General features: G+C 20.0%; 4 protein-coding genes across 4 annotated transcripts; 2 read left to right on the top strand and 2 right to left on the bottom strand.

Annotated features, from left to right (window-relative positions):
- Positions 1-1024: 1024 nt before the first annotated feature.
- On the top strand, positions 1025-1930 carry PF3D7_1037300 (ADP/ATP transporter on adenylate translocase; the record flags this gene model as incomplete). The annotated part of the gene is made up of 1 exon (XM_001347614.1): positions 1025-1930. One exon carries the CDS (start codon positions 1025-1027, stop codon positions 1928-1930), a length of 906 nt encoding a protein of 301 aa, XP_001347650.1.
- A 1079-nt stretch (positions 1931-3009) lies between these two features.
- Positions 3010-6356, bottom strand: PF3D7_1037200 (conserved Plasmodium protein, unknown function; the record flags this gene model as incomplete). The annotated part of the gene is made up of 12 exons (XM_024473301.1): positions 3010-3265; positions 3427-3704; positions 3837-4138; positions 4272-4487; positions 4608-4713; positions 4821-4886; positions 4978-5084; positions 5184-5317; positions 5414-5622; positions 5710-5811; positions 5910-6024; positions 6121-6356. The coding sequence occupies 12 exons, from the start codon at positions 6354-6356 to the stop codon at positions 3010-3012; spliced, it is 2127 nt and encodes a 708-aa protein (XP_024329111.1).
- A 1286-nt stretch (positions 6357-7642) lies between these two features.
- On the top strand, positions 7643-9880 carry PF3D7_1037100 (pyruvate kinase 2; the record flags this gene model as incomplete). The annotated part of the gene is made up of 1 exon (XM_001347611.1): positions 7643-9880. The coding sequence occupies one exon, from the start codon at positions 7643-7645 to the stop codon at positions 9878-9880; it is 2238 nt and encodes a 745-aa protein (XP_001347647.1).
- Positions 9881-10314: 434 nt separating this feature from the next.
- PF3D7_1037000 (DNA polymerase zeta catalytic subunit, putative) lies at positions 10315-17519 on the bottom strand (the record flags this gene model as incomplete). The annotated part of the gene is made up of 4 exons (XM_024473300.1): positions 10315-16754; positions 16961-17006; positions 17139-17237; positions 17424-17519. The coding sequence occupies 4 exons, from the start codon at positions 17517-17519 to the stop codon at positions 10315-10317; spliced, it is 6681 nt and encodes a 2226-aa protein (XP_024329110.1).

Here is a 17519-nt window from a genome sequence, read left to right as displayed (position 1 = left end):
AAAAAGTTTAACAAAAATATAAATATAAATATAAATATAAATACACAAGTATTTATCGTATAAAAAATGTAATACGCCTATATAGATTTAAATATATGAATAAATATATAAATATTTATATATATTTATTTATATACATATATATATTAATAGTAAATCATATGTATGTGTTCTTTTTTTTTTTTTTTCCTAAGAACAATATTTTAAATATATATACATATTTAATTATGATATAATATACATATATCTATCTATATATATATATATATTTATATATATACATATAATTGTGTACATTTTTTAATATTCACATATATATGATATAATTTTAGTATATAATAAATTAAAGATTAAATATATTATTATATATTACTAATATGGATTTCTTATTTTTTAGAAGCAATTATGTGAATAAACAAGAAAAAATCATAAAAAAATAAAATAAATAATAAAAAATATATAAAAAAAAAAAAAAATAAAAGGAAACAAAATTGAGAAAAAAAAAAAATACTTATATATAAATAATGAAAACATATAATAAATAAAATAAAATAAAATATTATTATCTAATATTTATACACAGTTTGTTTTAAAATAAGCTATTATTTACCATTATACATCATACATTTAATATATATATATATATATATATATATATATATATATATATCACATTTGTTAAGATAATATTTATTTCTTTATAGTAAAAAAAAAGATTTTTTTTTTTTCCTTTTTTTTCTTATTTTCAGAAAATAAAAATATATATATATATATATATATATATATATATATATATATATGTATATACAAAAATATATGCATATTTATAAATATGTAGATATATTTATAACATATATAAAAAAATTATATTTGTACATATTAATATAGCCTTTTAAAAGATATATAGATTGTATCTTTCACATATATATATATATATAGTTATATATTTACATATTTATATTCATTTAGCTTTATTTTATTTTATTTTATTTTATTTTATTTTTTTTTAATTGTTCTTTTTATAATGAGTTCTGATATAAAAACCAATTTTGCAGCCGATTTTTTGATGGGCGGTATATCAGCCGCAATATCAAAAACAGTGGTTGCTCCAATTGAAAGAGTAAAGATGTTAATTCAGACCCAAGATTCTATACCTGAGATCAAATCAGGACAAGTGGAAAGATATTCAGGTTTAATAAATTGTTTCAAAAGGGTTTCTAAAGAACAAGGTGTGTTATCCTTATGGAGAGGAAATGTAGCTAATGTTATTAGATATTTTCCAACTCAAGCTTTTAATTTTGCTTTTAAGGATTACTTTAAAAATATATTTCCTAGATACGATCAAAATACAGATTTCTCAAAATTCTTTTGTGTTAATATTTTATCTGGTGCAACAGCTGGTGCTATTTCTTTATTAATCGTATATCCTTTAGATTTTGCTAGAACTAGATTAGCATCAGATATAGGAAAAGGTAAAGATAGACAATTTACAGGACTCTTTGATTGTTTAGCTAAAATTTATAAACAAACTGGATTACTTTCTTTATATAGTGGTTTTGGTGTTTCAGTTACTGGTATTATTGTATATAGAGGTTCCTACTTTGGACTTTATGATAGTGCTAAAGCACTTTTATTTACGAATGATAAAAATACAAATATTGTATTGAAATGGGCTGTTGCTCAATCTGTTACCATATTAGCTGGTCTCATTTCGTATCCATTCGATACTGTCAGAAGACGTATGATGATGATGTCAGGTAGAAAAGGTAAAGAAGAAATACAATATAAAAATACTATTGATTGTTGGATTAAAATACTAAGAAATGAAGGATTTAAAGGATTTTTCAAAGGAGCTTGGGCCAATGTTATCAGAGGAGCTGGTGGAGCTTTGGTCCTTGTCTTTTATGATGAATTACAAAAATTAATTTAATAATCTACTTTTCAAAAAAAAAAAAAAAAAAAAAAAAAAAAAAAAAAAAGAAATTAAATTAAATTAAAAATATAATGTAAATCAAGTAAAAAATAAAATAACAATAGCAATAATAATAACAATAATATATATATATATTATTCATTTTTTTCAAATATATGAAAAAATAAAGATATAATTTGTTCTAATGAACATATATAAAGAAATTCCTTTTTTTTTTTTTTTTATTTTTTTATTTTTTTATTTTTAACGTTTTTATTTGGTTTTTTCTCATTTATTCAGAAAAGGAAATAATTTATTTCTAGTAAATACATATTTGTGTTAAATTAATATAATTTTTAACTTAATAAAAAAAAGATTATGTTGTATTTAATTTTTTATTTTTATCTAATATATAAAATATTAATATATTCAAATATATTACATTTTTAATTACATGAATATCTATTAAAGCACATAATTTATACATACATACATATATATATATATATATATATATACTCATATACGCAAGTTATTTTATTTATTTATTTATATATTATTTTATTTTTTTTTTTTATTATACATTTCATTCCCCATATACTTGTCAACAGTTTCGTGTCATTAAATTAATAATTCACGATTGTTACCAAATTTATTCTTGTACATATATATATATATATATATATATATATATATATATATATATTTATTTATTTATAGTTATTTTATTTTTTTCTTTTATTAGTTATAAAAAAAAGTCAAGTGAAAATAATGAATTGTATAGAATTGTCTAAAACAAAAATATTCAAAAATATGTATACATATATATATATATATATATTAGACCAAAAAAATTAAATATTTTATATAGTATTTTTATTTTAATTTAAGAATATATAAACAACCATATATATGTAAAAATCTAATAACTTTTCTTATATGTTGAAAATGATACTTCATATGTTAAAGCACTAATAATTTCTCCCTTTTTGTTAAATAAACATTTTAAAATGTGTATAAATCTTATTTTTTATTAGAAAAAGTAAATATTATCTATTTCATTTTCTTTTTTTTTTTTTTTTCTTCATTTCTATTATTTATAAGTTCATTGTTGCATTCAAATAAGAAGAAAAATAATTCATCAATTTTTGAAAAGGTATAGTATCTCTATGATTAGTATTAAATATATTGTGTAGGATATTTTTATCAAATTGAGTTAACTTGTTTTTAGTAGAAGAAACAAATTTATCATATAAAAATAAACCTAAAACAACGTGCTCAATTAAACATTCTTTCTTCCCTAGTAATATTGATACGCTAATACATAATAATTCGGAAATACCTATATGATACCTAATAACAAAAAGATAAAATATTAATATATATATATATATATATATATATATATATTTGTGTGGTCCTTTATTTTATATATGATGTAATATTCCTTTTTTTTTTTTTTTTTTATATATTTATTTAGAAAAATTATACTTATGTCTTATATTAAAACTTACAAAGTTAATGTTGATAAATCAGATGCCATATTAAAATACTTTTGAATAATAGATTTTGTTATATCACTTAATTCATTAAATTCAAAAGTATATATATTGTTCTTTTTTAAATAAGGATATTTATTATTTAAATCAAAATAATAATCAGCATTTATTTCTTTATCATCATCTGCCGTTTGTAATATTTCATTAATTATATCCTCATCTTTTTCAAATCCCAGTTCAAATAAAAAGTCAAAGCGTGCTAATAAATTGTCTTTAATATATGTGTTAAATTCCTACGCATATGTTAATATATCTTATGTGTGTTCAAGTAAATAATGAACTCTCAAATATATATATATATATATATATATATATATATATATATATATGTTTATATATGTTTATATTTTTTTATTATTTCGTACGTGTTCATTTCTTATATACGATTTGATGGCATAAACCCAGAAAGTGGTCGTTATAGGAAAAAGCTTCTTTTTGTTTTTGTACAAACCATTTTTCATTAATTCTACAAGTATATTGATTTGAGAATTATTCAAGTTATTTATATTTATAACTAGGATATCATACTTCTGAGTAAACAATATATTAAAAGAATCAGTTTTTACATTAAGTAATTTTATATTACAAAAGTAATTACAATATTTAACAATATCGATTATTATTATTTCATCTAGACATATAAAAAAGCAATGTGGAGCTCGTATTCCTACAATGAGATAATTCAAAGATTAATAAACATGATATCTTAAAACCATCATAAATTATGCATATATGAATATATATATATATATATATATTTATTTATTTATTTATTTATTTTTATTATATTTTTTTTTTACTAGCTAAATTATTTTCTTTTGTTGGGCGTCTAATCCATTTGTTACTATTCACCTTGTTGTATATATCATACGTAAGTGTATCAAGTGTTAAGTATTTTAAAAAATTATTACTTATACTAATTAAAATTAAAGCTAACTTTGTAATTTTACAAATGTTATTTAGACAGGTGTTATTTTTAGGGAGCTTCAATATATCAATTATTATTTTGTTCATATCTAAATATATAAATAAATATATATATATATATATATATATATATATATTATACATGTTGAAATACAAATATAAATAATACAGATATTTTATTTATGCATATTATATAAATATTAAGATACCATTCAAATTTTGTGACTGCAACAAATAATTAAAACTCTCAGTAGATAATAAAGTATTCACGTTTTCAGAAAGAGATATAATATTATCTTCAATTTTTCTTAAATTCTAAAAAAAAAAAATAAGAAATATATAAATAAATATATATATATATATATATATATATATTTACAACATATATACACAATTAAGTTTTATTTTTATTTTTTAATAACATTTTTGTTATAATTTAGGAGCCACAAATTGCCAACACGTGCTCCCTTAACAAAACTTTTGGTCAGCTTAAATGAAAAAATAAGATGAGATAAATAATAAAACTAAAAATTATATAAATATAAAATAAACTTAGATTAATAATATTCCTTTGCATACATTATTGGGAATAGATACAACTATTAAATTATATTTAGACCCAATTTCAAAGGATTCATTTTTTTCTGGTATATCTTGAAATAACACCTCAAAGTTTGTATATTCATCTTAATAAAAAATAAACATATATAAATAAATAAATAAATAAATAAATATATATATATATATATGTATATGTATGAACACAATCGTATTTCATTAGTCACCTATATTATTATATTCATCAATTGTCTTATTAAAGGAAAACTTTAAAATGTAAAAATTTTTAAATTCTCTCTTATTTGTTATTTCTTCATATTCTTTTGTAAAACATAATTTACATATTTCTTTATAATTCTTTCTACTATAAGAAATGGCAATGTATATAAAAAAAATATTATCCATATAGTATAGTGTATATGAAATATCATATATATATTTCATCCTTTTTCATCACTCATTTAGGTGTCCTAAGTTGTTAATTTGTACAAGAACATTCTGATGAGGCAAATAAATGTTTGAGCACTCACATATTCTCATATAAAAACTTTTATATAAAAAACTTTTTTTATCTTTATATATTAATGTTGCGTTAATTAATTCAAAAATGTTATAAAAATTGTTTTCTAATTTATGAGATTTTGTTAGATTTAAAATACAATCTGTCTATAAAAAAAAAAAAATTAAATAAAATAAAATAAAATAAATCGTAAACATTTATTTATAATTTCACATATAGATAATAAAATATACTTTTATGGGTGTATTCAAGGGAATAAGGATAATTATAAAAAACCTGTTGTTAATTATTATTTCTAAATAATCAGAAAAATCTTCGCATCTTTGTTCATTTGCCTAAATTAAAAAATATTAATAAGTATATATAATATAGTACACACAAACATATATATATATATATATATATATTTCTTAGCATTTTACAATTTATTTACTTTGAAATTTTTAAAAAATTCAGTCAACAAATTATAGCAAGTTTCATTAAAATAATTTGTAAACTGGATAAAATCTTTGGTCATATAATGCCCTGAAATATCCAAAGAATCAATTCTAAGGAAAAATTAAAGAAAAATAATATTTACTTAAATATATATATATATATATATTCTTTTTCTTTCTAAATTTTATATATTTATTTAAACTGACAATTTTATAAGATCCATATATATGAAGATCTCAAAAAAATATATGTTTTTTTGAAAATTTTCATAAATCTTTTTCAAAATTGCTTTAAAATATTCTTTCAATATAACATTTTTTAATATCGTCTTATTTGTAGAGTAAATATTGGTATCTTTCTTTGGTCTTTCATTTTTTTCAGGCGAAGAACAATATTTCCTTTTTGTGTTTCTAAATTTTTTCTTATATTTATTGAAAAACATTACGAATCATAAAAAAAATGTGTTTAAAGGAATATTTTTAAGCAACCAAAATGTTGTAGAATATGGAAATAAAATCAATATAATATTATTACATGTATACAAGAAGAAATAAAAAATATATATATATATATATATATATATATGTGAATTCATTTTATTATATATATGCACTTATCACAAGTTGACCTTTAATTTTGTTAATTGATTAAAATTTAGCTTAAATATGACAGACAATTTTTTTTGTATTTTATAAATAAAAAAACAATATATATATTTTTTCTTTTACAAAAAAAAAAGGATTTTTTATACACACACTAACTAATGTATATACTTTAATATATATACATATATATATTACACAATGACAAAATTTTTCCTTTTTTTTTTTTTTTTTCCTTATTATTTTTGAACAAATCTAAAACGAACTTATTACATTTTAATTACTATAGAAACTATTTGTAATAATATACTTTTAAAATCATATAATGATAATAAATATAGATAATGATATTAAATATTTACATATAATACACTCCATCAATACGGATATTTAATCCATGAATATATTATATATTGAAATAAGAATTGTTTTATTAGAAAAAAGAGAGAAAAAAATAAAATATATCGATTTCATTTTATTTTAGTTCAAAAATGTGAAAATCTAAAAAAGGAAATTCATATATATATATAAATATATATATTACATATAAATATATATTTATTCTTTCATTTTAAAGAAGAAAATCTTTTAAAAATTATTATATCAATATGGTGAATAAACAAAAAGAAAAAAAAAAAAAAAATTATATATATTAACATATAGCGTATATTGAAATGGGCCCTACATAGAAATATTTATAGGGAAAAAAAAAAAAAAAACAATAAATAATAAATACACATATATATATATATATATATATATATAAATATATGTATATATTTTTTTACAAACATTTTAACATTAACGGAAAATTTATGGTAGGAAAAATATAAAATAAATGAAAAAAAAGAAGAATTATATACTAATATATAGGCAAAAGTAAATGATTTAAGGGATAATATAGCAGAAAATATATATGTTAAAGAAGATCATTAAATTGTACTATTATAAATAAATAAATATAAATATAAAAATATATATATATATATATTTATTTATTTATTTATTATTATTTTCCCTTTTTCATGTTACGAAAAAATATTATAAAAGTACAGTAAATTTGCCCATCTAATATATACAAAAATACAGATATATCCATTTATACTTATTGATATAACAACATAAAATGAATTTAATTCATATTTGTTTATTTATCATAGTAATAAAATGTTATGTTAATTGCATAAAAAAGAATAACAAACATATTGCCTATGATAAATTTTATAAGCAAGGAAGTAATACCATTGTAGGTTCTGGCAATGGATCGGGGGATTTATTATTTTTGAATAATATAAATATAAATAAAAACGTAGAAAGAAAAAAGAACATTCTCGCACATAGCGAAATAGGGACTGTAAGAAATATAGATGATATAAATCTACTTAATCATAATAAGAAAAATGAAATATCTTTTACAAAATGTAAACAGATTGCTACTATAGGTCCTGCGTCGGAAAATTTTGAACAGCTAGAAAAATTATACTTAAATGGTATAGATGTTTTTAGATTAAATTTTTCACATGGACTTAAAAGTATTAAGAAATATATAATAAATTCAATTCGGATTTTAGAAAAAAAATATGACACAACGATTGGGATATTGGGTGATATTCAAGGGCCTAAAATCCGAATAGGAGAATTTGAAAAAAATCAAATAAATGAAAATGATAATAATACTTTTGTTGAATTAAAAGAAGGTGATTTATTTTCTTTTGATTTAATGAATTCATTAGGTAACCAAAACAGGGTACAATTAAATTATCCAGAATTAATAAAGAATGCAAAAGCTGGACAAATTATATTATTAGATGATGGAAATTTAAAAATGAAAATTCTTGAAAATAATTATGATACTAGTAATATACAAAATTCTTATATAAAAGTACAAGTTTTAACAGGTGGAAAATTATATAGTAAAAAAGGTTTCTGTATTCCTAATATGATTATGCCTATAGATGTTTTAAGTGAAAAAGATATAAAAGATATTTTATTTTGTATTAATGAAGAAGTTGACTTTTTAGGATATTCATTTGTTCAAACTGAATATGATTTAATTTTTTTAAGAAATATTATTAATGATTACTATGAAAGTGATTTTTATAATAATATTAAAAGAAAAGATCGAATAAATTTTGATCAGAATAATTTACAAATGAAAACATTTGATGATGAAAATGATTTCTATATTAAAGAAGTAAATGATTATTATAATAATTATTATTTAAAAAATGTACAAAAATATAAACAAATTTATGATGTATATAAAAACCAAGATCTATATATAAATGATAACATACAAAATCATTATAATAAAAATATTGTTACCAATATTGGTGATGATAAAAATATTATTGATGAACAACATATTCATAATAATAATAATAATAATATAGACAATATTATGAAAAATTATTCTAATTTATATAATATTAATAAAGATCACAATAAAATAGCTATCATTTCAAAAATAGAAAAACCTTCAGCTATTAAAAATATTGAAAATATTATTAAATTATCAGATGGTATTATGATAGCAAGAGGTGATCTAGGAATCGAAACGAATTTATCCAATTTACCTATTTTACAAAAAAAACTTATAAATCTATGTAGAATCAAATATAACAAACCAGTAATTGTAGCAACACAAATGATGGAAAGTATGAGATTTCTTCCATCTCCTACAAGAGCAGAAGTTACAGATGTTGCTACAGCATTATATGATGGTTCTGATTGTGTTATGTTGTCAGCTGAAACGGCTACAGGACAATATCCAATATTAACCGTGTCTACACAAAATAAAATTATTAAAGATGTTGAAAATGATTATTATTATTATGAATACACACAAAGGAAAAATGATAAATTAAAAATGTTGGATCATAAAAATAATTGTTGTCATGAAAATAAAGATATTCAACAAATTAATAAATATAATCATGAATATATTCAAAATAATAAATATGAGCAAGATATTCAAAATAATATATCCTATTTTGATAAACTCATTTTTAGTATTAGAGACATAAGTAATAATATAAATTTAAAATCAATCATCTTATTCTCAAACGAATTCAATAAAATTCAAAAATTAAGTAACTTAAGAACAAAAGCACCTATAATAGTTATTACAGAAAATAAATATCTAGCTAGGAAATTACAATTAACATGGGGTATATATCCACACCTTTCCAAAAAACAAAATTTATTTAACCATGATTTGTTTTCATTAATTAATTATGGATGTGACGTATCCAAAAAAGAAGGATTTGTAAATTCACCTGATGAATATTCACTTGTTACTTTTTCGAAAAATATAAATTCGGCAAATTTACTTTATTTATGTCAACCATGTCTAACAAATTAGCACGGCTACGAAAAAAAAAAAATAAAATAAAAAATAAAAAATAAAATAAAAAATAAAAAATAAAAAAGTGAATAATGATATAATATATATATACATATATATTTCCTTCATCTTACACATATTTATGTGCCTTCTAAATATCGTTCATGCTTGTTTTTAAAAATTAAAAAAATATACTATTTTATTAGTCAAACATTGTTATTATTAATTTTTTTTTTTTTTTTTTTTAATTCTCTATATAATTAATAAATTAAAACTTTACTTTTTTTTAATTTAATATATAAAAATTTATCACACAAAAAAATAAAAAATAAAAAATAAAATAAACAAACAAATAAATAAATAAATAAAACAAAATAATGATCTTTATATAGATTAATACAACTAAAAACTACATACATATATATTTCCTCATAATTAATAATCCTATGTTGTTATGAAAGTCTATTTATTGAATCTTTATTTTTTAAAATATTTTCTTGTAAATTAATTCTTTTAAAAAATATTTTACAATGAACAGAATAATTACATGCTAGTGCTTCCATTTCAGAATTTGCACACATTAAACATATTTTATTTAATTTTTTTAGCATATTCTGAGATTTATTAATTTCTACATAACTATTCATTATTTTATTTGTAACTTTTAATTCTTCATTTTCTCCTTGTTCTTCTAACCTTATTATTATTTTTGATTTGTTATTCATATCCTTATAAGTTTCCATTGTTCTATTTACATTATGTAAAAAATTTAATTTTTTTTTTGTATTCCCATTTTGTTCTTTATTATTTATTTTATCTTCATTTAAAATATTCATCAAATTAATACCTTTATTTGTTACATTATTATTTTTTAACAGTTTATTATCCATATTTTTATAATACTTTGAAAACATTTCTAATTTTGCTTTATTCCAATTAAATTTTCTTTTTGTTCTGTAAAAAATTTCATCTAAATTGAGAGAACAAAAAGGAAGTAAATCTAACATTCTTTTAAGTGGTGGAATAATTAGATTTTGTATATAATAATCATAATTTATTTCTTTTATTTTCTTCTTTTTCTTTTTCATTTTCTTTTTTATATTAATACCTAATATTCTATTTTTTAATTCCTCTATTTCCATCATGCCGTCAACATATAATAACTCGTTTTTATCATATTCACAATATTCACTCATATCAGAATTTTTAAAGTTTTCGCTTTTTTCTTCATTTTCACTTATATCACAATATTCGCTTTTTTCGGAGCTTGGAAAATTTTCAATATTATCAGTTTTTTCAATATTATCATTTTTTTCAATATTATCATTTTTTTCAATATTTTCATTTTTTTCAATATTTTCATTTTTTTCAATATCACCAATCTTTTTAATATCACCAATCTTTTCAATATCACCAATCTTTTCAATATTATCATTTTTTTCAATATTATCATTTTTTTCAATATCACCATTTTTTTCACTATCATTATTACAATTGTCTTCAGATATTTCTAGCTGTTCTGTAGAACCACAATCAAACCTAAAGGATCTATAAATTCCTCTAATAAAATGCGGGTGAGATACAGAACTATAAATTTTATCATCTTTCAACTTCTTAGTAAATATGTAAGGCACCTTTTCTTTATATGTAATAATTGAATTAGGAAAATCTCTCATAATTTTCCTTGCTACAATTGCTTGAGGGGGTAGTGATACTTTTCGCCTAATTCCCTGCATTTCTCCTTTGTATGTTCCTAATTTCACTTTTCTATATATAATAAAATTATCACAAGATATTTGATTATCATAAATTTTATTAAAATATTCACTTAACGTTTGTCTTATATGAGATAATAAATGAGAATAAAACAATTTAGTATTAAAAACATAATCCACTTTATTATATGTTGGATTATAAAAAAAAAACATAGCTTGTTTTACATTACAATAACATCTTATTTGATCACATTTTATATTTTCGTTTATGTTCTTAACACATAAACAACTTTTGAACACATTAGAGGGATTAATAAAACAACATTTATTATTTTTTTGGTTTTGTATTTTTTCAAAATTTGTTTGTATTATTTTTTCAATTTCTTTATGTAATGTCGCTTCATCAAATAGGTTAAATAAATATATTAAAAAAGAATATTTTTCCCTATATAAAAAGTTTAAAGTTTTTAGTAATAAATTCTCGTTATCATAATATTCTACCCAATTCATAACCTCCTTATAAAGTTTCACTTTGTCAAAAGAAGGAACCTTTCGATATAATTCCAGCGATAAATTTGATATATCATTAATTTTATTACCATTCTGCTTATTATGATGACAATTACTTTTATTATTATTATTATTATTATTGTTTATATTATATTTATCTTCGTTTTGATTGATGTATCTTCTAACTTTGCATATGCTTAATACTATTTTTAATAAAGTGAATAAAAAACACGGATCAGTTTTATGAACATTTAATTCTTTACAAGAACATATCAAATTAGAAAAAAAGTTCTTACATAAATAACAACAACAACAACAATATGAAAAATAACAATTATTTTTAAAATAAAAAAGGATAAAATATATTTGTATTAATATATTTTTAACTAATATACATTGATCGGATCTTATACTTTCTACACCCTTTAAATCTAAAATAGGGTTATCTTGATTTTCATTTTTAAATGAAAAACCAAAATATCTTTTTTTGGTTAAAAGAAGAGAAGGACAATATATTTTTTCAAAATTTAAATACATTGGTAATGGTAATATATTATTTATACTATTTAAAATTTCATAAGCCAGTTTAAAAGAACTCTGTATATCATCAGTAGTTTCATTTAATAAAAATAATGAATCTGTATCTCCATATAATATTTTAACAAATTTATAATTTTCTTTTATATATTCAATTATAAATAATAAAAAATTACGACCTATACTTATAATACTTTCAGAAATATCTACACATGGCATCCTACCAGAAAAATTTGCACCAATATAACCTGTAGCAACATTTAGGATTAATTTTAATTTCCCCATTCTTTCATTTAATTTTTTGTTAACTCTTTCTTCATACATACCCATGCATCGTTTTAACATAATCCTCGTTTTTAAAATGTCTTCAAGAAAAAGAGGACATATTCCTTTCCTTTTATGTTTCTTTACATATATTGTATTATTACTAGTTATAATTATATCCTCACTTTTAAGATTCTTAATTCGACTTGAAATAGAAGGAACATTTTTCATTACTCCCAGTTTTATGAATTCAAAATTGGATTCCAAAGATTTCTCTTCATTGCTATATAATTTGTTCTTATTTATATTCCCATATATTGATTGCTCGTTCATTATATTTACATGTTTTATATTTCCCATTTCTAATTTATTATTCATATCAAGTTTATATTTAATTTTATCATGATCTTCAGTAATCATATTCTCACTAGGTATATTCTCACCTAACCCTTTCCCATTACTTTGAATAATATCAGGTTCAATCATTGGATCTGCAGATGATATACAATCATTTATATTTTCATCCAACAAGTCGATTAAATATTTTGCATCCTCAGAGATATTCATCATGTCTGTATATTCATCAGAGGGGAGATCATTTTTATTACTACATGATAATTCGTTCTTATCATATATATGGTTCTTATCATTTATACCATTCTTATAAGTTTCACATTTTTCCATTAGTGACCCCTCAATATTTTCATCCTTCTTTTCATTATTTTTTTCTTCATCCATTTGGTTCAATTTCCTCTTTAGGGTTATTGTTCCAAGACATGTTGAATAACAAATATTAAAAGCAATTAAAATAGAAGGATATAATGACTGAAAATCAAAAACTAATAATGGGAAAAAATTGATCGAACTTTTGGGTTGCAATATTAAAGGAGTATGTAAAATGGGTCTTTGATCAAATATTTCTTTATTGGAAGGAGAATATAAAACATAGTTATATTTAATACTCATCTTGAGAAGAAAAGATTCTATAATATATTGAGATCCTCTATTTATTAAAGATAATAAATCAACATGTATATATTTACAGAAATTCATCTTTCTTTTTAAAAAGCATATTTTATCATATATTAATAGTATAAAATATACTTTTCTTAAATAATGTTTTATTGTTATATGCCTATATGGAAAATAAATATGTTCCTCATCCATATCATTCCATAAATCATTATTTATAATATCTTTATTGACAACTGTTGAAGATCCATTAGCTTTTATTTTCCTTTTCGTATTATAATTATACCAATAATATAAGGTATATTTGTTAATAGAAGGAATATTTATATTTAAATAATGTTTACATAAATTTTCAAATGATGTGTTATAAGTATTTGATAATTTATATAAACTTTCAATTATGATACCTTTTATATTTCTACTATATGCATTATGTAAATCTAAAAACTTTTTCTGATCATTCAGTTTACAAATCATCTTATAAAAATTACCTATATCTAAAGCTAAACATCTTTGGTTTATATAATTTATATTATATTTATCATTTTCATAAGAAACAATACTAAGCGGAGAATAAAACAATATCTTATTAATCAACTTTTGAATAAGTTCTCTTTCATTTTCTACAATACATATATTAACGTTATTATAATTTATATTAAAATCAAAAAACGTTCTCTTCACCTTTTTTATATCATTATTTGTTATTTCTTTTATTATTTTATTTGTATGATAACCATTTTTACTACAACATAATTCTTTACTACTTCCATATGTATCGTCGTTCTTTTTATTAATCACATTCTTATCATTTATTAGATTATCCCTATTTTTTTCTATACTTCTACAATTATTTGTACAAAGGTTCACATCTTCTATATGATACATATCTTTACACAATTTTAATTCTTCTTCATTTAATTTGGATTCATTTAATTTGGATTCATTTAATTTGGATTCATTTAATTTGACTTCATTTGTTCCTTTTAAATTATTCATATCCTCACTTTCATTAAAAAGATAAGAAATATTAGGAAAAGGTTTCGTTGCTATAATTCCCATGCAATTATTATAATCCTCATATAAATTCATAAGTCTTTCCTCCCTCACTATATAAAAAACGGCCTTTATTTTGTCTTGGTTATAATCTGAAGAATAACAATTTTCATCTTTTATTTCGGTTAATATTTCTAGAAAAAATATATTTCCATATTTTATATTTATTTTTTTCTTCATATTATCTGATTTGATCTGTTCATATTGCTTTCTTATATTTTCCTTATTTTCCATATGATTTTCTTTTCCTATATATTCAAATTTTGATGTATCTTCTTTATTCTCATCTTCTATATTGTCATGTATTCTATTATAAATATTTCCTTTCATTTTTTCTTTCATATTTTTGTTATCTCTTCCACTTATATGATCAACTAAATTATTAATAACGGCATAACATTTGTTTATTCTAGGTGGTTCCTTCTTAAAAGAATAACGAACCACATCTTTTCTCTTTTTATTAATTTCGAATGATGCAATGCATCCTTTCTCATTAACATACTCAATAAAACATTCTCTTTCTTCTTGTTTTTCCTTTTCTCTTTCTTCTTGTTTTTCCTTTTCTCTTTCTTCTTGTTTTTCCTTTTCTCTTTCTTCTTGTTTTTCCTTTTCTCTTTCATCCTGTTTTTCCTTTTCTCTTTCATCCTGTTTTTCCTTTTCTCTTTCATCCTGTTTTTCCTTTTCTCTTTCATCCTGTTTTTCCTTTTCTTGTTCTTTATTTTGTATGAACAAATTAGGTGATATTCCCATATGATCCTTTTTTTTATTACTAATCATATTTGATAACATATCATTTTCTTCTTCATTATCTACAACATTTTTACAATTATTTATATTATCATTATTGTTTATTTGTTTTATATTTACTTCTATATTATTCATATCAGAATTAAAATTATGATCTTCTTTTAGTTTCATATCATCATTAATAACTTTATTATATTTTTTAACATTTTCAATATTATCATATTCTAATATTTGCTCATAGTTTACTTTATCCTTTTCACTTTGCATTCTTTTCATAAATTCTAAAAATCCTTGGAACATTTTTTTCGTTCTCTCAGTTAGTACGTCAAAGGTGTCAAAACACAAATCATTTTCATAACTCTTAAAATAAAAAAGTTCCCTCTTTAAATCCATGTCCATATATTTACATCTCTTTTTTTCTTTCATCCACATTTTTGCAAAAGAATCTAAATGATTAATAGGAAGATCAAAATTGAATTCTTTCTTCCATTTTATTTTATTCTTTTCAAATTCATATGTATATATCTTTTCGTTTAAAATATGTTGATGTTTTATATCACACTCAATATCATATGTCGTTTCTCTTTTTAATGACGAAAAATTAACATTAATTGTTTTGATGGTAAAAACTAAAGGAGCGTCTACCTCTAAATATTTATTTCTTTTAAAGTTATCTAAATTATATTTTTTCTCACCCAAATACCAACGTTCTTCTTTTTCAATACATTCGAAATTTATTTCATTCACAAATTCTTTTCTAAAATATATATTTTTGTCAATATATATTTCAGAACATCCATATATATTTTTCATACATAAAAAATGTAACATATAATTTATATGTACTTCATATAAATCCCATATACGTTTCTTAAATAATTTCTTTTTTAACAAACTTGCAAAATAATTAATTGTATTTGGATATAAGAAAGATATTTTCAAAAAATCATCGCACTCTTCATTATACCCATAAATCCCTTTCCTTTTAACTCTTTCTATATTATAAACACACACATTATTACTTGGATCTTTTCGTGCTTTTCCATATTCTTCCTCCAAAAATGAGCACAATTCTATTTCTAGCTTATCATCTGAAATAGGAGAGTGGAAAAAAATAAAATAAAATGAAATAAAACAATAGAATAGAATAAAATAAACTATAAGATACACATACATGAGCTACATATTTATATATAATTATAAAAATAACTATCTATTGAATATCACAATGGTAAATATATACATATATATTATATATATATATATATATATATTTTATATTATTCATTTGATTTACTTTGCTTTTCCTCAGGTGGTATTAATAAATAAAAGAAAGGATAAAACTACACAAGGAACAAAAAATAATAATAATAATAATAATAATAATAATAATAAATAAATAAATAAAATTAATGATAAAAGGGTATAGTTATAATAATATTTTCTTTTTTTATTAATGCTTATATTTTACTTACGTCGTGTATATACAAGCACACACGTTGGCCTAAAAGACTTAGACCTAATATTTGAATAATACAAACATAGGGTATCTCTTTACCACTAATTTTACATTTCTATAAAGAACGGAAATAGGAATGAGAAAAATAAGAATATGTAAAAATAGAAAAAAAAAAAAATTAGTATTATACTATGTTGATATAAATCACACACATATATATATATATATATATATATAAATACATACTAATGGTTTTCACATATATATAATCACTATTATTTTTTATGTATTCAATTCATACCAAAGAATCAAAAGGTAAGATGGGTTTTTTATAAATATAATAAAAAAATAAAAATTTGCAAATAAAAAAAGCTTTTGGTTTTTCAGCTAAATTCAT

Source organism: Plasmodium falciparum, assembly GCF_000002765.6.
Source record: "Plasmodium falciparum 3D7 genome assembly, chromosome: 10".
Taxonomy (NCBI): Eukaryota; Apicomplexa; class Aconoidasida; order Haemosporida; family Plasmodiidae; genus Plasmodium; species Plasmodium falciparum.
The sequence above is the reverse complement of the archived record's forward strand: the minus strand, read 5'-3'. Positions and strand labels throughout refer to the sequence as shown.